General features: G+C 37.2%; 1 protein-coding gene across 1 annotated transcript; it reads right to left on the bottom strand.

Moving 5' to 3' along the window:
* Positions 1-1,030: 1,030 nt before the first annotated feature.
* LOC119532900 (olfactory receptor 4Q3-like) lies at positions 1,031-24,166 on the bottom strand. The gene is given in 3 exon segments (XM_037835138.1): positions 1,031-1,062; positions 1,065-1,993; positions 24,060-24,166. Coding segments are annotated over 3 exon segments (1,068 nt in total).

A 24,166-nucleotide genomic window follows, 5' to 3' on the forward strand; every position in this document is an offset into this window, starting at 1 on the left:
CTTTGTGGGGAGAAAAATATTAGCTTAATCTTAATTCTACAAAATTACTCATTTTGTTGGTTGATTACACTTTTCTAAGTGCTCTTGGTCAAATCACTTAATAACTCTGAGTTCATTCATAAACTTGAAGTTTAATAATATTACTTACTTCTCAAAGCACTTTTGAGACTCAGAAGCAATAACTGTGAGCACATCAAGGACAGGGATCAGGCTATATGAATGGTTTAAGCCCACCACTCATTTCTTTCTTGCTTTTTTCTTTTCGAGTGCAGAGCTCTTAAACATTATGAGCAGGTAGAGAGTCAGCTTACTGGCTCACTCCCACTATAATTCCACTTAAGGAAAAACTCAAGGTGAAAATGAGATGCGTCCTCTAGAGAAACCTCTACAACAGAATACTAACAGCTTCTGTCACTCCAACACTCTCAGATTTCTTTTTTCTCACATAAGCTTTACTAAAAGAATATATTAAATTTAAGTAGAATGTTAAACTGCATTTCAAAATTTGGCACAATACCGTACACAGTCCCTTAGTGTGTGTTTTCAGGCTCCATTAGAGACAGGGCAAAAGGAAATCACAGTGCTTCAGAAGAGGCTACAAAAAGACATCAGAAGGAACTTCCTGACACTAGGGATCATTAAACCCTGGAGGAGCAGGATGCAAAAGGAGAAGTATTATTCTTCATCTGAAAAGAATTAAAAGGTGAAATGAATCAAATAAATGGAACCTGCTTATAGACAAAAGAGAGAAGAATTGATCTTTCAAGGTATCCTCTGACCCTAGTACTGTATTACTGATATCATTCTAGGGCCAGTAAATGCTCCCGAGTTCCTGCTTAATATTTAATACCCACAAAAGCTATCTATACTCCCCAGCTATAGTATACAGCAGTGTCTTGTACTTTTATGCTGTCTTCTCTTTGATTCCAAAGTCACCATATTGGTTTCATTCCTTCATCTTCTGGTACAGGATGAGTCAAGAGTGTCCCAGGAAAGAATGTTTTCTAAATTACCTCTCTTTGCTCAATCATTAACAGGATAGCAGGATGCCACATGTTTTTTCCTCAGTTTCTGCATAGCTGTCTTCATATCAGAATTTCTGAGTGTGTAGATGAGGGGGTTCAGCATAGGTGTGATCACTGTGTAAAAGGTGGAAAATACTTTATCCACAGAAAAGCTACAGAAAGGCCTCAGGTAGATGAATACACATGGCACAAAGATGAGGCTGACCACTATTAGGTGGGAGACACAGGTAGAGAGTGCCTTTCTCTGGCCCTGGCGGAAGTGCATCCTCAGGGTGATCATGATGACAGCATAAGAGACTAGCAGAACCAAGAAGCAGATGAGAGAGAGCAGACCACTATTTGAGACCATCAGGACCTCCACCACATAGGTGTCCATTCAGGCAAGCTTGATGACCTGTGGGATATCACAGTAGAAGTTGTCCAGTTCATTGGGGCCACAGAAGGGCAACTGGATGACCAGCATGACCTGTGTGACAGAGTGGATGAAACCCCCACACCAGCAGGCAAAAACCAACTGAAGGCATAGGTGGCGGTTCATGAGTGCCAGGTGGTGCAAAGGATTGCATATGGCAACATACCTGTCGTAAGCCATGACTGTCAGCAGAAACATCTCACTGGCTCCCAGAAAGTGGAGAAAGTAGATCTGGGCTAGGCATCCCAAAAAAGAGATGGTCTTTCCTTGTTCTAGGAAATCCCCTAACATCTTGGGCACAGTAACACAGCTCAGACATAGGTCAATGAAGGAAAGGTGGCCTAAAAAATAGTACATGGGAGATTGGAGCAGAAGAGCATCAGCCCACACTGTCACTACTATCAAGATGTTTCCCAAGACAATAGCCAAGTAAAACACCCAAAATAGTAAGAAGAGAAAGAGCTGCATCTCCCGGGAGGATGATAGACCCAGAAGAACGAATTCTATCATGGTAGAATCATTTTCTTTTCTCTTCAAGCCAAGAATATTAAGTGACCTAGAGAAAGAAGAATTAAATTAGGAAAAAGAGAAATTTAATTTATACAAAAGGCAAAAATAATGAGCTATCAATATTAAGAGTCTGGGCACTTATAGAGTCAGAAACTGGAATGGAAAAGAACTTAAGCATATTCTGTAAGGTAGAAAATGTACATCCCTGTACAGATAGCACAAGGGACATTTTGTATCTCTTCCAACTTTTTATTCTGGTAATGTCTTTAAATTTCATTTTTAACACTGGGAAGGAAGATGGTGACCTGAACTTGAGGTGGTAAGAGAATGAGAATTACTCCATTTTTTATAAAGACAGAATAATATCCTTTAATATCATACCCCTCTGTAATAAAGGATATAGATCTAATGTCCAGCTCTTCCACTCATCAATGGAGTGACCTCAGGCAAGGCATGAAACATCTTTGAGTTTTATTCTTTGTTTAATTTATCCAGTGTAGGGATACTAATATCTTACAAGGTTGCCTTGGAAATCAAGCGTAGTGTGCCTGTGAGCACCACAAAAATATGCCTAAGTCCCTCAAGGTGATGTAATATTTCTTATTCACCTTTATACCCACACCACAGTGCTTACTCCATAGCACGTACTCAATAGTTTATCACATTGAAGGAAGAATGATTTGTAAACTATGAAACACTATGCTGTACAAAGGTTACAAGACATAAATATATATGTTAGGAAAGTCAAATCACTTAGGAAGGATTGAAAAGTACTCATGTTGTCTTTTTTTATTATCCCAGGTCACAGAGGTCAGGAACTTGCAGAGAGATTGTGTAAGAAGAAATAAAATCTTTACCGTTAAAGTTTAGGGAAACATCAGAATCAGGATGAGAAGGACAGTGGCTAGAACATACTAATCACCCACAGAAGAGACAATGGGCAATGACCCATATCACTGAGGTGTGTACAAAAGCAACCCACCATGACATACTGTATAGAAAAAGATAAGAGAAATCAGAATCATGCTGCTTATGAACATTGATATATTTCTCCCATTAAATTGGTTAAAAATTATCAGATGTTTCTTTGCCTAGATTAGGGTATTCTCAGTCTAGAACTAGCTCTAGGCAAAAGATGAAGTGAGACAAAATTTGTCTTTTCTGTCCTTTGACTGTCTCAAGTCATTCAGGGAAAGTTGTTTGAAAAATTCATTCATGCTGGGGTGTCAGGGATTTACATAGAGAATGCAAAAAGGTACCAGAATGTCAAAAAGAAAAGTCAACACTAAGAAATCTCTTGATAGGACATTATTTCAAGAGAAGCAAATAAGAAAGAGTTTTAGGGCCCAAGGAAATTTTGGATCCCTCTGTTATACCACAAATATCACCACCCTCTTCACCTACTTATAGAGATAGGTATACTAATGCATGTAATTCTATAATCTCATAATTAATTAAAGGAAGCACCTCACTTTCTAGAATCATTTGGAAAACAAAGCAAAAGAAACATAGAATGGAAAACAATTTGCTCTCATATGTACATCCCTATTTGAACTATGCTATATTGGAAAATTTCCAGTCTTTCTGGGATACAGCAAGGATTAATTTCCATGTGGAAATGGCTTTCTGATGCTCTTCCTAGTTATCCAAATGGTCAAATTAACAAGGGTCAGCTCTCATTAAAATTCTGGGCCTAATTTTAAACATTATGTTGGAAACCTGTGTCTGAGAAAGAATCAAATTTATAAAAAGATTGCAAAGAGGTTTCTGAAAAAAAAAAAAAAAAAAACAGAATATAAAGTGCTGATGTCATTTAATTTTAGAATATGCCTGAGGAACTAGTTCCCAACAAGAAGACAGTCTGCAAAGGGTGGTCACCTGTACTGTACACCTGTTATGTACATAGGACAGATATGGAGAAAGATAAACTTGTATTAAAGCAGACAAGATTAAAAGTAAGAAGATTAAAATCAGAAGGTGGATTAAATAAGAATGTGTAAAATACATTACAACACAAAGTACCACAAAATATTTTTAAGTCTTACTCTATGACTTACCCCTTTAAATAATACTTAATATTACAGAATTTCTATAGAATAAATATTTTGGATAGTTCTCAGGAGATCAGTGTAGTAGAATTTTGACTAATATCAAAATCTTTACATTTTTATAAGATAAAAGTTGATAATCTTATACCTTGGTTATTTAAGTTGTAATCAAGGTAGGGACTGAATTCTGGTTATTTTAGGATTTTCTAACTGACTCAAGGAATTTGCTGCCTTCAGATAATTTGAAAACATAAAGTTAACTGATGTGGAAATTTAAATGTCTGTGTTAATCAAATTGCCATGTTTGACGGAGACATATTCCAGCTTCTATTTTTCTGCAGTCTCTGATCACAGCAAGAAACCTCAGCCCGTGACTATTCAGTGAAGAATCAAAAAAGCACTATTTCCATCAGCATGAGAGAGTGTCAATCCCCCAAAACCACTTCCCTCCTCAGCATTTCCCATTCCAAAACCTTCCTGGGCCAGGAAAGCATCATCTAAGAATGGCTGCTTCATGATCATTTTATGCTTTGCTTCATGATCGTTTTATGCTTCACAACCAAAAAAAAACCTAGAGAATTTGTAAAAGTTAATAAAAATATTTCTAAGTTGGCAAAATAAACCAAAGTTGTTGAGAATACTTAATGAGAAGTGAAAGTCTTTATGGAAGGGCCCAATACAGTGTGGAGGGAAAGAGGGAAAAACCAACTCTTTAAATAATGAAGGGCCCCTTATGGAAAGCAGAGCAGCTATTCTCTAGTTTTTCTAAGCTGGAAACCAGAGAGCTTTATAAGGAAAATACTGAAAGAGGGAATAAAGTTTTCCTCATGGGAGCTGATGTGGTTCTTTTTTAACAATAGCGTATATCATATTTTGGTATTTTTTCTGTTTATTTTCATCTGTGTTGAACTAAAAGCATTCTATCTTAGTAGAAGAAATTGGACCACATTGAGGATAGAAAATGATGTATTAGTTATAGGTTAAATATCACGCAAACTCCTTTTAGGGAAATCTGTTGCACTTTCTATTTTCTCCTGAAACACCAAGAAAAGGGCACCAATAATTGCACATTGTATCTATGATAGTATATTCTATTGAGAATGGCATAATCTTTCTGCATTAGACAACTTGGCCTGTTCGATACATTACAATTTATACCACAATTGGGGGAAGTGAAGAGATTTGGCAAAAAGCAACTGAAATAATTAATGGACTAGAAATAGCATCTAGTAGAGACCACAGTAGAATTAGTAGTTTTAAGAAAATATTTCCATAAATCCAGTGCCTTAAGTTATATAAAGTGTATCTTATCATATCCAAACCTTGCAACCACCACTGAAGTTACCACCAGCCCTAGAATTTCCTCAGGCTAAGGGAATGTCATTGCTTTGTGAACACTGCTAAGTGTATAAACCGAAAAACAAAACTCAAATGATCTTTTAAATTTAACTCTGATGAATGTTGGAGCATACAGAGAAAAGAGGTAAGGACAACAGGAGCAATAAAAATGGTATCAGAGATTGAAAGAGGAGCAAGGGGGAGTGAGTGGAGCTTTGAATAAGTGTGTCTGAGAAACTTACATCATTGCATGTCAGGAGCTGCAGGGTTTCAAGGAAATGTTACCCTGACATTCATCCCACCTGCCCCCTTTCACAGTATCAAGCCAGCAAATTGAACATCCTCAGACGACCATCACAGTTGCCCAGTCTGTGCCCTGTTGCTTCTTTATAAGTCAAGCCCTAGTTGAGCTGGCTGTGTGGATGGAAATGATCTCCTGTCTCCAGGGCTCTGACTCTACCTAAGGCTTTTATGGTCTCTATTCCACTGCTCAGTCTAATGAGCCCTGGGGTTCCCTGCGCTGCTGATGTCTGAATTGTCTGAATCTCAGTTCTTGCTAGAAAGCTGATCTTGGGCTCTGCACGCTCTGAACCAGGAAGACCTGAGTATATAATACAGCCTATCTCTTTTACTTACTTTGGACTGATTAATGTGGCACTGCACATGACACCCCTTTCCCACTCCTCAGTCTACACCTGAGTAAAAAGATTCTCTCCGGTTCCCATCTCAACCATGTTCCCAGGAGTGGATGAGGCAGCAGGTTAAAATGCCAAGTTACCCCTGGAACACTTCCTGCAGAGCGTTCAGAGCCTTTGCACGACATTTGGGTGTCTCCTAATGACTTCTAAAGCAGCTTATCTTACTGGATCTTATCCAGAAAATACAACTGATGTTTTTAGTCACTGAATACAGTTTAGAAATTGTTGCTGTCCATGTAAAATTTTTTAATTCTCATGCAAATAGAAGATGAGAACATGCCACATAAAAAGAATTTAACTCATTAAAGAGGGACAGCAGGACTACAAAGACAGTTTGAAAGAGAATATGAGAAACGAGATTTTTTATAAAATCATGGAATAAAAAAGAATGCTGAAATAAAATTTCCAAGTTATATGTAAACCAGTTAATGTCCTAAAAGGCAGTATGTCTTTAATCTTTGGGATTACCTTTTTTACTACACTAAAAAAAGTCCACACAACTGGTCAGCTTTCTATAATATCTGACTATATATAATTGTACAATGTCTGAGTACTTGGTAGTAAATAACAAATTTTAAAAACAGAATATCCCCTTAGAGAGTCAGATGACTTTTAGATGGTCTTGTTAAACAATGTTTTAACCTGACATCAAAAGGTCACACAATCATTGCTTTGTTTTATTTCAAAGTTTTGTATATTTTTTCCTAATATCTCCCACTTATGATCATACATAACCACCAAATATATTCTAAATCACAAAAACATTTTGTTTCATTATATTCTACTTTATTTTACTTTATTTATATAAGTGCAGCAAGAGGTACTAATACATGCAAATCTCCTTGTTATATAGTCAATTTGTCATGGGCAACCACTAAAGCCAGAAAATTAACTTCTATCTGAAGTTAATATAAGTTGTCTAGGATAGCATTTTCAATAACCTTTATAATTTAGAGATTCTTTTTTATTGCTCTTTTTTTCTCTATTTAGAGGCCAAGAAACTATAACCATGAAATTTACCTATACCAGGTTTTGCTACAGTACTTCTAAATGTGAGTGAATTCCTCTCTTCTTAATATCCCCCAAATTTTCTAAGGTCCCTGGTCTGCCAAAAAATAACCTTTCTTATTATATGTAAAGCTGGGAACCAGTAGGCCATAGACTGGTACCAGATAATTACTTGGGAGGGCTTTGAAGGCATAGTTCCCAAATATGAAACACAATCATTGTCTTGAAATGATGAGCATGATATTACCTGATTAAATAAAACTTATTCTCATTTACAACACTCTCAGTGTGGACTTGATCACATAATCAATTTGCCCAATTAAGGTCTGACAAAAAAAGAGAACATTTTCTTTATTAACATATGGAAATAACATACATTTTCATGAAATGTAGACTTAGCATAAATATTTGTTTCTGAATTCTGAGGGGGTCAATAAAAAATAAAATATTTGACAAGTGTTTCATTTCAGTTTCTTTAAGAAGAGCCTTCTAGAGATAGATGAAGGGAGGCCTCTTTAAATACCAGTCAAAAACTAGAACATGAAAAATCAAATATAAATATATGCCCATCAAAAATTAGAACATTAAAAATAATACCAGAAGATGGGGAAGGGATACCTCTCAGGGATCCATCCCCCTACAGAAGCTCTGAACAACCAGAAAGAACTGGCAGAAACATCTTACTCAAAGCTCCAGAAAAGAGCTAAAGGACTTCAGTAACAGGGTGAGAACTGAATCAGGAAAAAGGCTACTTAAAAGTAGTAGGATTTTGTGGTGCCCTGTCTGGGTCCCTGCAGGAAAGCCCAACTCTAATAGATCACTCAAAATCCTCCTGCTTCAGATAACATTTACGAAGCGGAAATCATTTTTTCCCCAAGCAATATTTCCTAGCAAAATACGTAACATTCCACCTTTATCAGGTTTTCAAGGGAACAAAGCTAGAAAGTTAACCCAAGTTCAAATTTGTTCTTTGAAACAAATTGTAAGGTAACTAAACATGCTAGCAGCCATCCTATAATATACACAGCCAGGATCCCAGGCTGTAATCAGAGAGGCAGATGCCAGTCAAAGACTTCCCCTGGAGACAAGGTTACTGCGATGCCCTCACACAGCAAAGCAGAGCCAATCTTCCAGTCTCCTGTCTGAAATAGGATGCCTGGAATAACCAGGCCTTACCAGTCTCCAACCAGCAATCAGTCATGACTTACAGATGTTTGTTTCTAAATTGTGAAAGATAAATGTATCTTAAACAGAAAAATGGCCATTAATCTTTGACACATCAAAGCTCTAAAATGAGTCTCACCTGTCTTATCAGATTGGTTATAGAACCTCTGGAATCAGGAAAGTCAAGGAGACAAAGGCTCTCAAAAGTGCACTTTTTGTGGTATTTCTTGAACCAAGGGCACTCTCAGATCCAGTGGGATATTTATGAGACAAACAGCACTTGACAGTTTCACTAGGTGGACTGATTATACCATTCTTTAACATGTCTTTCTCATCTTTGTGCCTTTTTCCAACATTTTGATGCTATTACTTAATACTGTGCTTTCTAATTTATAATAAGGTTTGTAAAACTATTGTTATCAATGGAAAATATTTATTGATTAATTTCTGTATGAGGAAATGAAAAAATTAAGAGGTCTACTTCCTATTGCAGCTAGCTAAGGAGACAGGAAACAAATATTAAAAAAAAAAAAAATAGAAAACGACTTTGTAACATATCAAATGAAAGATATTGAACAGCATTTCCAAAATTGTGTTTCATAGACTATCAGTCCTAAGAATCGTTCTGAAAACAATACATATGAAAATGAAAATAAAGACCCTGAGTTCAAAAGTTTGGAAATTACTTTACCATTCTTTAGAAGATTCACCGTTTGTCTTAAACTATAAGCTCTAAGATACCGCACAGAAAAAAAAAAACAAAAAAAAAACCTAACTTTATTCAAACTAAAATTTGTCACATTTGTTTTCATTCCAAATTCTTTTCATTAATGCCTATTAATATCTCATGGAAACAGGATTCAAAAAAACATTTTCTTTCAAAATTTTATTGAGTTACACTTATGTTCCAGGGACTGTTCTAACTGCCAAAATTATTATAGTTTTGAACAGGATAAAAGTAGAACTATCCCTCATGAAGTACACAATTTAACTTGGAGATAGGCAGTGCAGAAAATAGTTACAGATTTTGATAATGGCTATGAATGAATAAGATAGGTAATGTAATATTTAGATAGCATAATCTCAGATGAATTTGGATAGGCAGGCAAAATTTAGAACCTTAAGTCTTGCAGGTCATTGTAAGGTGTTCTGGCTTTATTCTAAGAAAAGTGGAAAGAATTTGAAAGACTTTTTAAAAGGGTTACTGGAATGATTTGATAAATATTCTTTTAAGATCACCCTAGAAAGTTAAGATGGGAGTAAACAGGGAATCAGGAAACTGTGGCTACCTTCCAAAAAAGATCAAATAGTATCTTACACTAGGATATTAGCAGAAGAAAAGGATACAAATAGATAAAGTATAGATTTTAAACAGATGGTGATAGCTTAGATTCAATGTGAAAGCAAAGAACAAGGTTTAGTCCTTCTCACCCTGCCATCTTTCTGGTTCTCTGCAGCTGGGAAAGGTTTTCCACTTTTAAGGACTGGTGATCAAATGTACCAATCTGGACAATCCAGGATAATCTCTCCACCCCAAGGTCCTTAACTGTAATCACATCTGCAAAGTTCCTTTTTGCAATATAAGGTAAATGTTCACAGATTCTGAATGTTATTCTTAGGAGTAGGACATGGACATCTTTAGGGGCTATTATTTTGCTTATACAATAACCAAGCATATAATGAAACAAGGTGGCATGCAGACTGCATTAATGTTTAAATTATTCTGGTGTAGTCTCCAGTTCACTTACTTTCTTAGATGCTCTGTCCCATCTGCTGTTAAATCTGTCCATTGGATTTTAAATTTTGGTTATTGTATTTTTTTATTTCTAGATGTTTGTTTTTCTCCAAAATTTATTTCCACAATCTTTAGCCAGCAAATTAACACATCTACCTGGTATTAGTGTATGAAAGTGTTAACTGATAGAGATGCTGAAAAGTTGGGAGCAGATGTCTAGTCTTTTTAAAAAAAATGATATCCCGAATTTCTTATCTCTCTCCTTCTGCTTCATTAAGGCTAGAAAGGGTGAGTGTTTTCAAAATGCTGGCAAGGAGTTCTATGGAGAAGGGAAGAACTGCCTGCTGGTTAATAACGCCAATGGTGGAGAACAATAGTGTATCCAAGAGGCAATAACGGGGGTGTGTCAGCTAAAATAAGTCAAGATATCATAGAAAACAAGTCCACATGACAGATATTTCTGTCCAATAAGGCAGAGGAAAACTCTAGTGAGTTCTCAATTTTTGAAGGAAAATTGGCAACATTTTTGCAAATTTGATGCTAATAAAAACAGATGTCCAGCACAATGCATAATTCACCGACCACAATGTACATGAAATTTTGGAAACACTTCATTACAGTGTGTAAATATTTCCACTTGGGATGAGTATAAAAGCCAATAGTTGGCAACCTATGGCATGCCTACCACAGATGATACTAAGGAAAAGGGAAATAACTGATCCTACACAAAATTATTCAGTAAGGAATATGTATCTTGGTTGCTGTTAACTTCTCCTTTTGCACCTCCATTCCCAATCACTGTGCACATATTGTGGTTCTGTTACTGCAAACTGATTCTCATTGCTCAGGGTTCCCACAATGCACCAAACTGAGCCTATAAGTGCTTTGTACTCCAAATATTTTGCTAACACTCTCTTATTGCTAAATGGAAACAGATATACATAGATAGATGACCTTATTCTTAGCTATTACATGTGATCATGAGAACTTAAAGAAATATATGAGAAAATTTTTAGAGATGGTACTTTTGGCATATGGCTATTTGGGTCCCTTCTTCTCATCGAGAAAGCTACCCTAATCTTAAGGTTTTTCTTTTTTCTTCCTCACAAGAGGGAAAGTTTCTTCCTACATGTCTCCAGTGATTGACTATATAGCTGCCATCTTTTCTTAGAAAAGATTTGATTTTAAGGAGGAGAGGACAATTCACAATTAGCTATAAGTTCATGAGTCACAGCCACATATTTATTTCACAAATCTACTTGTCATTTTTCCTAGTTGCTCTCCCCAAGGCATCCTATCCTTACAGAATGTAAAAGTAGATGCTGGCCTGAGGGATTGGCTTGACCATAGGACTCCCTGGGATGGGAAGTCACCTCTTTTTAAAAAAAGTATACAGGGACCAAATATCTTGAAATGTTGACCAAGGATAAATAGAGAGTAGAGTCTTCTCCAGTATATGTTCTATTTCAGATTAGACTTTTCATGTAGGTGGTGTTTGAATCCTTCCTGCCAAATTAAAAATTGGAGACTTCCCAAAGTCTCATCTTACTTCATCATCCAGACACATCCCCTGATGAGACTCTTGGCAGTCACTGTAAAATTAATTGCTCAAAAGAGGGTTTGTTTTTCTGTAAAGGTACTGAGAATTCATACTCATGAGACAGATGCTGAAAAGTAAGGACACCCCTGACTTCTTTGTACTATTCCAGGTGTAGCTCTCAGAATACTAGAGAAATAACATTGTGCCCCTATCTTTTCTTTCTAGAAATATATTCCTAGTCTTTTGTTGCAGTTGTTCTTGGGTATCATTGATAAAAAACTGGAAGGACAAAAATCCAAACAGCTTCAATTTCCAGACAAAACTGTGGTTTTTGTCATTAATTAAGGTAAGTACTGAGGAACCCATTTTCCAAAATGTTGATGTCTCCAGCTTTTTAACATTTCTAAGTGAGTGATGGTAAGTATTCATTTGAAATAAGAACAGAGTTCCCTTATCATCAATAACTCATAGAAGACCAAGTTAGTTAAGGCCAAAGATTTGTTTCCCTGGCTCCACTTTAGGGGCTATTTCTTCAAGTACCTACAGGCTGGTAAAGAGATACAAAACTGCTAAAAATTCTAACTATAGTTTCCATCCACTAGAAAGTCCTCATAAATTAAGGGATTAGGAAAAGCCAATTCACTTTCTGGTGTCCACAATGTATTTTAAAACTGAAGGAATGCTAGTTCTTTCTTTTGTCTTATATGCTCCACCAATATGGACTAACTACAATATGTAAACTCAGAATTGAATCTTAGAGCACAGCCTAACAGGGAGATGATTATTGTAATAAATGTTAATTTATTATGAATTTTGATGTATTCAGTGTGGGTTTTGTATACACCTGGGAATATATGAAGACTTTCCAAGAGGTACCCAGAATGAATAGTTTCAATTTTCAGATCCTCAACTTATATATGTTCATTTTCCCAACACTAAGAACAGACCTGTGGTTGAAGCTTCAAATGGTTCTTATCTCACACATCCTCTTTTTCAATTACTTTTCTCCCACTTCAAATGTAAAGCACATCTTTCACCTATTCTGACCAAAAATATGACACATTGCTTAGATATATAAGCTTCTAGTTGGGGCAGTAAATGAATAATTTAAATAGTATTCTCTCCACAGTGAAAGTGAGTGACTTTATAACAATTCCTTTTGCAATAGGTGGTTTACAATTATAGGTTTGCAACACAATTAAAGGGGATGTCTTACTCAGAAATATGACTAATAAAGATTGTATTAACATGTTATGAACAAATGTACATGCAAACACTGAAATGCTTGATAAAAAAACAATGTCCCTATGTAAAAGAACATAGGACATGTGACAAAAAAAGAGAGCCAAGACATAAAAAAGAAATGCAGCCTAGAACAAAGCAAAGATTATTAACATGAATTGATCTCATGAGAAGGAATTGGGACTTGATAGATTTCTATTTTAAATAGCTGGTTAAATGACATTTTCAGTTTATTGAACATATTATATCTAAAACCACATTTATATTTCTTATTTCAATGTGTAGGTTGGTTTTTCTCAGCTAATCCTTTCACTGTCTCCTTTAAATTTACAAACACTGCCTCCCACCATCCTTCAAGTATTGCTATAGCTCACTGGTTCTCAACTAGGAGTGCATATCAAAATCAGTGAGCACCTTCTTTTTCAAATTATACATGCATGAACCCTGTCCTAGAGATTCTAATTCAGCAGATGTAGGACTGGTCTTGAGCATGTCAATTCTGTAACAGAAACTCTATAGATGATTCTTATGTGCTCACCCCCCAGTTAAGAAATGCAATCGTGTGTAGATATCTATGTGCACCTCCTTCCTTAACTCTAGTGGTTAAGATCCTGATAACTAGAGTGAGAAAGCCAAGTAAGGAGCCTCCCTTATAGAATATTGCCTAAAGCTCATTTGTGCCGAGGTCTGCACTACTTTATCCCCACACCACAATCTCAGTAACCTAAAAGTCAGACCATACGGCAGATTATATAGGTAATATATAACACATCAAAATAGGATCAAGTCTTACTAAACCCCTTAGTTCAAGGATGCTCTAGTTCTACCTGTGCTGGGAAAAAAAATCTTAGGGGTAATTGTCACATACATTTCATCCAAGTTCAATTTCTGTCCAGAATAATTCTTTTAACATGAAAATGCATAGTATTGATAAAAGGACTAAGTAAGAATGTAGTGTTCTCTGCTGATCCTCTGCTCTGTCCCCCGAACTATCCACATCCCAAACTAGCTAGAGTCACCCTGGCCTTCTGTTTTTGTTTTTGTTTTTTACATTTTTTCTTTTTTTATTATAGAAGTTGTGAGTTTACAGACCAATCATGCATAAAATATAGAATTTCCGTACATGAATCCATCACTAACACCTTGCATTGGTGTGGAATATTTCTTACAATTGATGATAGTACTATTTTTATAATTGTTCTATTTTTTAACAGTATTTATCTCTGTTACAATAGATGAAAAAATATTAAAATAGTTCTCTGTATCATCCATTATTTACATTAGGTGTATTTTTCCCATATACAGCCCTATTATTACTGCCTTGTATTAGTATCATGCATTTGTTATAATTCATGAAACAACATTCTTACACTTGTACTATTAAATATAGTTATTGTCTACAATAGGATTCCCTGTTTTGTACAGTCCATGTTTTATCTTTTAATTTTTATTCTAGTAATGTATACAACCTAAAGTTTCCCCTTTTAACCATATTCACCTATATATTTCAGTGCTGTTGATTACTTTCACAGTAATGTGTTACCATCACCACCATCCATTTCCAAATCTTTACTATCAGACTAAACAGAAATTCTGTACAATTTAAGCATGAACTCCACATCCTCTAATTCCAATCTCTCTCCTGGTAACCTGTATTCTAGATTCTAGCTCTATGAGTTTGCTTATTATAATTAGTTCATAAGAGTGGGATCATGCAATATTTGTCCCACTGTGTCTGGCTTATTTCACTCAGCATAACGTTCTCAAGATTCATCTGTGTTGTCACATGCGTCAGGACTTCATTCCTTTTTACGGCTGAATTATACTCCATTGTATGTATATACTACATTTTATTTATCCATTCATCAGTTGATGGACATGGGTTGCTTCCATCTTTTGTCAATTGTGAATAATGCAGCTATGAACACTGGTGTGCAAATATCTGCTTGAGTCCCTGCTTTCAGCTTTTCCAGATACATAACTAGTAGCAAGATTGCCAAATCATATGGTAAATCTGTACTAAGCTTCCTGAGGAACTGCCAGACTGTCTTTCACAGAAGCTGCACCAGCAATGAATGAGTCCTCCTATTTCTCCACATCCTCACCAACACTTGCAGCTGTTTGTGTTTTCAATAGTGGCAATTCTATTAGGTATAAAATGGTATCTTATTGTGGTTTTGATTCACATTTTCCTGAAGCTAGTGATGTTAAGCATCTTTTCATGTGCTTTATAGCCATTTGTGTTCCCTCTTAGGAAAAAATGTCTCTTCAGGTGTTCTGCCCATTTTTTAATTGGGTTATTTGTCTTTTTATTGATAAGTTGTAGGATTTCTTCATATATACTGGATATTAAACCTTTAGCTGATATGCGGTTTCCAAGTATTTTCTCCCATTGAGTAGGTTGTCTTTTCACTTCCTTGACAAAGTCCTTTGATGCACAAAAGTTTATAATTTTGAGGAGGTCCCATGTATTATTTCTTTTGTTGTGTGTGCTTTGGGTGTAAAGTCTGAGAAACCCTTTCCTACCAGAAGATCTTTCAGATGCTTTCCTACAAGTTCTCCTAGGAGTCTTACAGTCCTGGTTCTTATACTTAGGTCTTTAATCTATTTTGAGTTAATATTGTATATGATGTGAGATAAGGATCTGCCTTCATTATTTTGCATACTGATATCCAGTTCTCCCAGCACCATTTGTTGAAGAGGCTGTTTTTTCCCAGTTGAGTGGACATGGTGGTCTTGTCAAATATCAATTGGCCATAGATGTGAGGGCCTATTTCTCAATTCTCAATTTGATTCCATTGTTCAATATATCTATCTTTATGCCAGTACTATGGTGTTTTTTTGTTTTGTTTTGTTTTGGTTTGTTTTATCACTATAGCTTTGTAATATGCTATAGGGTTGGGAAGTATCAGTCTTCCAACTCTGTCTTCCTTTTCAAGATGGTATTGGCTACTCAGGGTCTCTTACCCTTCCAGATAAATTTCATAATTGGCTTTTCCATTTCTTCAAATCAAGTTCTTGCAATTTTTATTGAGATAGTGTTGAATCTGTAAATCAATTTGTGTAGAATTGACATCTTAATATTTAGCCTTCCAATCCACGAACACAGAATGAACTTCCATTTATTTAGGTCTTCTTTGATTGGTTTTAGCAATGTTTTGTAGTTTTCTGTGTACAAGTCTTTTACATCCTTGGTTAAATTCATTCCTAGATATTTGATTCTTTTAGTTGCTATTGGAAATGGATTTTTTTTCTTGATATTTCATCCTCAGACAGCTCATTACTAGTATATTGAAACACCACTGATTTTCCATATTGATCTTCTATCCTACCACATTGCTGAACTTGTTTATTAGCTCTAATAACTTTGTTGTAGATTTCTTGGGACTTATATCTGTAAGATCATGTGATCTGCAAATACTGAAAGTTTTATTACTTCATTCCAATTTGGATGCCTTTTATTTCTTTTTCTTGCCTAATTACTCTGGCTAGAACTTCTAGCACAATGTTGAATAATAGTGTTGACAGCAGGAATCATTGCTTTGTTTCAGATATTTAGAGGGAAAGTTTTCAGTCTTTCACATTGAGCATAATGTTAGCTGTTGGTTTTTATATGCCCTTAATTATATTGAGGAAATTTCCTTCTATTATTTTTCAAATTATTTTTATCAAGGAATGATGCTAGATTTTGTCAAATGCCTGTTCTGTGTCAATTGACATGATCATGTAGCTTTTCCCCTTTGTTTTGTTAAAGTGGTGTATTACATAAATTGATTTCTTATATTGAACCACCCTTGCATACCTGGGATAAAACCCACTCTATGATTTATAATTCTTTTAATATGCTGTCAGATTTGATTTGAAAATATTTTGTTGAAGATTTTGCATCTATATTCATAAGAGAAATTGGTCTGCTCCCCCCCTCCCTTTTTTTTCTTGTAGTACCTTTATCTGGCTTTGGTATTAGTGGGATGTTGGCTTCATAGAAAGAGTTAGGTAGTGTTCCTCCTCTTCAATTTTTTGGAAGCATCTGAGCAGGATTGGTACTAATTCATCTTGGAATGATTGATATAATTCAATTCTGAAGGAATCTAGTCCTGGGCTTGCTTCCTTGGGAGGTGTTTTGTTTGTTTGCTTGTTTGTTAAATGCAATATTATTAAGTTATATTCACATACAAGATAAGCATCCAAAGTGTACAATCAGTGGTTCACAGTATCATCATACAGTGTGCATTCATCACCACAATCAATTTTTAACATTTTCATTAGTCCAAACAAAAGAATAAGAATAAAAATAAAATTAAAAAAGAACACCCCAAACATCTCATATCCCTTATCCCCCACCATTAGTTATGTATTTTTTTCTTTGTTTTCTTATTCATGCCCATACATTGGATAAAGGTAATGCCAGTCACAAGGTTTTCACAATTACACAGTCACATCTTAGGAGCCGTATAACTATACAATCATCTTCAAGAATCAAGGCTACTGGATTACAGTTCAACAGCTTCAGGTATTTCCTTCTAGCTATTCAATACACTAAAACTACAAAGGGATATCTATATAATGCATATAAAAAACCTCCAGAGGAGGTGGGGCAAGATGGCAGGGTGGTGAGGTCTACGTTGTAGTTACTCCTCTAGGGCAGTTTATTGGAAAGCCAGGAACTGCATAGACTGCACACTGCAGAGGAATCTGAGATTGGACAAACTTCATACAACACTCATGAATGTGTGGAACAGCTAAGATCAGCAAAATCTGTAAGTTCTTGAGGTCAGGAGGCCTGCACCCCTCCCTGCCAGGCACAATCCTGAGAGAGGAGAGGCCATCGGTGCTGGGAACCAGGAGGGAGAATGAAAGCTGCAACCCTAGATAAACTGAAAACAGACACTGGAAAATCTGGGAGCAAGGGAGAGGAGATAGGGCTAGCAAAACAGCAAAAAAAAAAATAGAAGACAAAATAAAAACAGATACTTTTTGGAGTCAGGTGAACATAATACAGAGAAGGGCAGGGCTCAAACAGAATCAGACACATATGCAAATCTGGTGAGGGAGAGCCCTTGTCTTAAAAGCCAGCTTCTCTGTTTTCTTGATTGCTCCTTAATTGCCCTCAACTCCTGGTCTTTTAGCATTTCAACAGCCCATTAGATCTGTAAGGACTGTAGATAGTCCATACTAGGCCCTTCGTTTTTTTTTTTAACTTTTTTTTTCTCTTTTTCTAAAACAATTATTCCAAGAAACCCACTACAGAAAGCCTCAAAGACTTGCAATTTGGGCCCAGGCAAGAGCAGAGCTAAGACAGCTCTGAGGACAAAGCAATAAGTCTAGTGGCAGAAAAAATTTGCTCAACACCACAACTTCCCAGACCTTTTGGGAATTCAGATCCCAGGGGTTGGAATTCATTAACTAGCTTCAGCAAGCCACACCCCTTACAGGGTCAGGGTCACTTGGAGAAATAAAGGTTCCATGCCTCCTTACACTGGTAGGGGAACTGTGGCCTGGCAAGTGCCACTTGCTGGACAGCATAGGAGAAGCACAGAGCCTAAAGGCCTCACAGGACCATCTCATTTTCAAGGAAACTCCATACTCTCTTCCCCAGACCTAGACCTTTCTGGACTAGGAAAATTTGACTGGGACTGATCATATCTGAGGAGATCACCACACAAAAAGGTGACATAGAGGCAAGGCAAGAAACAGAAAAACAAGAGGTGAAAAACTCTGATCAACTTAACCGAACCTAAGTTAAAGGTCTAGAATAAGCTGAAATAAACACCAAAGATTAGAGAATAAAGCCAATCAATAAGAAAATCCTAGGTAAAAGGGTGAAAACAAGCTCCAGAATAAACTAATCAAGAAAGTCAAATGCCTAGACAGCTTAAGATAGTGAGCCATACTTGGAGTCATGAAAATATGAGCCAACCAAAGAAACTAATAGTTCAACTGAGATACAGGAGTTGAAGCAATTATTGCTAAATCAATTCAATGAGCTGAAGGAAGAACTAATTGGAGATGTTCAAATAAATCTAAATAAATTCAAAAATCAAGTCATTGAACTGAGGGAAGACATAGCAAAAGAGATGAAGGATATAAGAAGGACACTAGATGACCATAAGGAAGAATTCATAAACTTGAAAAAACAAATGACAGAACCTATGGGAATGAAGGGCATAACAGAGGAGATGAAAAAAGACAATGGAGAGATACAACAGTAGATTTGAACAAGCAAAAGAAAGGATCAGTGAATTGGAAGACCAGACATTTGTCACTGAATCTATTTTTGAAATGTTTTCCTGGACCAGAACAAGTGAAATTAAGAATAAAAAATAAAAGTAAAAAAGAACACCCAAATCATCCTCTCCTCCCACCCTATTTTTCATTTAGATTTTTTTAGCAATATCAGATAAAAGCCATCCTCCAAGAATAGTTATCATAAAATGACAGCAGCTAGCTTAAAATTATAAAACTATGAATTTCAAAAGGGAAATTGGAAAATTTTAATATTTCTAATATAATAGTAGACAAGAAAGATTGAAGGATAAAGAATAGGAGAAAAGTAGAAAACAATTCACAAGAAAGCATATTTAAACTCAACATTTTGTAAAGTGCATTAACTATGAACTGAAAAACAGCGTAATTGCTAAAATTTGGAAGTAATCAAGATGCCCTCCACTATAAGAATGAATTAACTGTGGTAAAATCATGCAATAGAATATTATTCACAGTTAGAAAAAAATAAGCTATCAGACCATGAAAAGAAAATGAGGAAACAAATGAATATTGCTATGTGAAATTAATCCATTAGGAATAGTCTGCACACTATGATTCCAAATACATGACATTCTTTCATTATAGAGACAATGAAAATATCAGTGGTTGTTAAGGACTCAGGGGTGGGAGAGATGGGATGAAGAGGTAGAGCCCATGGGATTTTGGATACTGAAAATATTGTGTATGATACTGTAATGGCAGATATATGAAAGTATACATTTTACAAAACCCATATAACGGGATAAAACAAAGGGAAAATCCTAGTGTAAGATATGGACTTTAGATACTAATAAAAAATATCAATATTGGTTCACTTCATCAATTTTAAGAAATGCACCAAAATAAGAAAAGAGGGAAATAATAGGGGAAACCGTTTGGTGTTAAGATACAAGAAAAATGAGAGGAAGTATATGGGAAGTCTGCATAATTGCTACTCAATTTCTCTATAAACCTAAAATTGTACTGAAAGTAAAACATGGAATGATAACCAGAGACAGAAGGTTTGAAAGTTATCAACAAATATCCTCTATCTAGAATAATACATACAACAAATGCAGGACTTACATACTTCGCAAGAACACATGGAGTATTTACAAAGGTATATGTAAATTGTTGGGCCTAACACAAATATCAATAAATTTCAAAGAAGTGAAATCCCAGAGAGAATATCTTTGTTTACAACAGACTCAAATTAGAAATGAATGATAAAGAATAAAATCATTTCTAAAATAATCCACCAGTATTCAACGTAAATGAATATACATCAACAAAACTCATAGATCAAAGACAACATCACTAGGAAAACTGAAAAATATTTTGTCATGGTGATCATAAAACCACACATATCAAAATTTGTGAGACACCCTTAAAACAATGCTAAGAAGGGAATTCATAGTTTGAAGGCTGACAAAAAGAAAGAACAAAAACAATTACTTAAGAAGTTAAAATTTTAAGATAATGAAGAAGGAAAAGAGAAGAGGGGGAGTAAATTTAACCCAAAATAAACAAATGCAAAGATTTCTCAAGTTTGGATATTTGAAAGGACTCCCAAGACTTGATCTAGCCTAAATGGTGCAGCAAAAGCAAGAGATTACAGAGATTGAGAACATGATAGCCACCCAGAAGAAACATTACCATGGTCCTTAAGGTACAGAGTTGCACTTCACCTCCAGGTTGAACCACAAAGATCTTTGCAACAAATCTTTGCTTCATGAGAGTTCAAGGAATAAGACCCTCCTGGGGAGTCTTAAGCCCCAGTGGACACTGAGTCAATGTTGATACATGTTGCAGAGGTCAGTGGTGCTCAAACATCATGACTTTGTAAACCAGAAAACATTTTACAGTGTCTGGATGCTCTAATGTTGCTATTACAGGAAAGGGATGTGATATTGCCATCTAATGGTTAGAGGACAGAGATGATGCCAAACATACATTCCACAAAACAGCCCTGCACTAAAAAGAAATATCCAACAAAAACTGTCAATGCCAACAATACTGAGAACCTCTTTACTAAGCTGAGGCATTTCAAAACACAAACTAAACAACACAAAAACCTTATCTATGGAAGTTATAGATGAGAGTAGAAGAGGCTTCAAGTATAAATCAATCATTTTAGCAAAAATTCCCAGGAGAAATCCACATTTTTTGAGGACTGTGCATTGATTCATCAGTGAGCAGGTTACCAGGTATTTCTGCACTACAGTTAAATAAACAGACAATTACACTGAAATTACATCTATGATATAAATAAAGGATGGGCACAGAAAATAGGTAGGTGCAGAAATATGGGGAGAGCATAAGAGGCTGGAGAGAACAGTGTCAGTTCAGGAAACTGACAGACAAGGTGGACGGGGGATGGGCTGTGGATATGCCTTCCTCTGGGCATCCCACCCCCACCCACTAGCCGTTTGTGACTGTTATAAGCCCTGTGATGTCACACCAGAACCCTGGGTTGGCCTGTGCTTTCTCAGTACTTGTTGCCTGAGGCAGCACTTGGCTGTGGTTGATGGAGATCCTTCTCTTCAATCTGAGTTGCTTCGGTACCCCGTGGCTGAGCACAAACTCACCCATGTGGGGACTGGATTCTTTCTTCTTCCTCTTTTCTGTAGTGGGGCTATTCATCATCTTGCTCCACTACAGGCAGAGGAAATGTATATTTCAGAGAGTCGAGAAACATCTGGACTTCAATGAGGTAAGGGAACCTGGGTCCAGCCCACAGTAGAGACCACTGTTTTGTCCTCTTCCATTTCCCACTTTTCAAAACCCATTAAGAGGGCCCAGAGGGACAACTTAGTGTAGGAAATAAAAGATGGTAATCTGAGAGACAGTTTGGGCAGGTCAAATATGATGAGATGAGACCCCAGCTCAAGAGCATCCACCTGCGGTGGCAGACGGCTAAAAACTAAATTCCTAAACAGAGGAATTTATTGGCTAGGAATAATACTGAGAAAATTCAAGACACCCAGGCCCATCCCATATCAGGTGAACCTGGGGAAGCATTTCCTTCTGTTACTGCTGTTATGCAGAACAATAGGGGCCACTAAAAGACGCTAAGGATGGTTTTATCCAAGCTCTGGCCTCAGGGAGCAGCATCCTACAGGAAGAAGCACACATGTTCCTATAGGAAGGTGACACTGTGCTCTGTTCAAAAGACAACTGCTGATTAAATATTAAATGAGATTGGGATGATGAGAAAAGTTTGGTTACAGATGTTGGTGATGGAATAAAAAATTTGCAAATATAGTTGTAACAGACACTTAAAAATGGCTTACAGGAGAATTTTATGTTACTTATAATCATGCAACTTCAAAAAAAAAAAAAAGTAACTGAGGAACCCCTCCAGAACCCACATTTTGCCTTATTCAAAGAAAAATCAGAAATAACTGCCCATTTATATGTGAATCACAGGCAAACAACAATGGATTTATCAGTCATAAAAATGCAGTTTTGCAGATTGCTATGAAGTGGGATCTCAAGAATTAGGTCCCATGCCTTCCTTATTTTCTTGTTTTTCAGTGCCTATGCAGAGACAAGAAGCAAGTGAAGATAGGTACATTGACAAGTAAGGTTCTGTACTCCCAACACATTTGCTCCAAGGGTGAACTTATTTCTCATGATCCCTAAAAACCCACACCACATGAACAGTCTCTGAGGATGCCTGGTATTAGAGTAATTTCCTTCAGGTAGCAAAGACTACAGGGAGCAGAAACCCAAAGAAAGGCTGGCAAACTTGGTGCATTATCACTTCCTTGCTCCACCAGTACTTGGAATGGAAGAAGAAGGAGGTGGGGAGAGGGGCAGGTGTAAAAATGGTGAGATGGACTTGGTTGGTTTGGGAGGCAGGAATTCTGGGGCCTACCGGGGCCTATTGGGGTCTACAGCTGACATCCCTCTTGTGAAATGAAATGTGTTCAGCTTACCTCACATGGTATTGTGGAATTAAGGGAGATTACTGTGAAAGGCATTCATAAATGATTAAACATTAAACATGTGTGAGGCTCTCCATTGCTTGCCTTGACCATTTGATGCTATATCCTTGTACTTGGAGCTCTTAGAGTCTATTCCTCCAAGAGTCTCCCTTGAAGGGCTGTGACATGCAGCTCTGTAGAATGTGTTTCACTCCTGCCTTCACCACATGTAACCCAGTCTCCTGATTTCCCAGCTTGGAGGGCTAGCCAGGGAGACACCGTGGGGACGCCGGACATGAGTCCTCCTCAGAAAAGGTGACTTTTCTCATCTCCTTCTTTTCTGCTCACCTTTCTGAGCATGGGATTTGCTGTTCCAAGCTTCCAGAGCTGTCTAGGGTGGGTGAAAGACGGAACCATGTAGGAAAACCATGATGAAGCCATGGGATTGGGGGGGAAATGTCTACTGGAGACTCAGGGTTGAAGGGAATGAGATGGGATGTAAAGCAGTCAGAGACCTTCCCCCAGCCAGGCCTGCCAGGGCATCCTGTTCCCCTTCCTTCTCTGACTGAAGCTCCTACCTTCTGTCTCCCACAGTCCCCTGTGCAAGCAGCCTGGAACAGCCAGATACCATGAAGTCACCTGTCATCCCTGGGTCTTCCCATCTACCTGGGATGACCATCTGCTAGAAGGGTCCCATGTGGAGGATGCTGCTCCTTCTGTGACCCCTTTGGCATATCGGTATCTGGCCTCCCAGTTTCCTCCAAACTCTCACAGAGACCAGCTGGCAACATCCGGGGCTGCGTCTCTGCTTTGCTCTGCCGGCTCACTCTTCCCTCCAGGGGCCGAACCACCTGCCCCTCCCTGGGAGGCCCCTGGAGCACTGCTGCAGTTAATAACCTCCCACCATATCATGCCTGGGGAAGCCCATCATCCCCTAGTGGGCACCATCCTGTTTCTGTCCCATCCTCCCTCATTTCCTCCCTTTTATTCCTTCCCCTCTTATCCCTCCCTGTCACTGCAGCCACCTCCACCACTGGCCTTATGCCTGATTCCTGTGTCGCATCCCAACTTAGCTCTCAATTTCCCATCCCAGGTTTTCCACCTCTCCCTGACAACCTTCACACCTCTGCCTCAGTGTGTCCCCTTGACCTGTACCTCTTTTACTGTTCGTCTTCTCTTCCAATTCCCCATGCCAATGGCTCTACCATCTCTGCCACAGGGGAATCGTGTCCATCTTCACCTGGAATCCCTCCTTTTTCCCCTTTTCTCAT

This window comes from Choloepus didactylus, chromosome 4 (assembly GCF_015220235.1).
Source record: "Choloepus didactylus isolate mChoDid1 chromosome 4, mChoDid1.pri, whole genome shotgun sequence".
Classification (NCBI taxonomy): domain Eukaryota; kingdom Metazoa; phylum Chordata; class Mammalia; order Pilosa; family Megalonychidae; genus Choloepus; species Choloepus didactylus.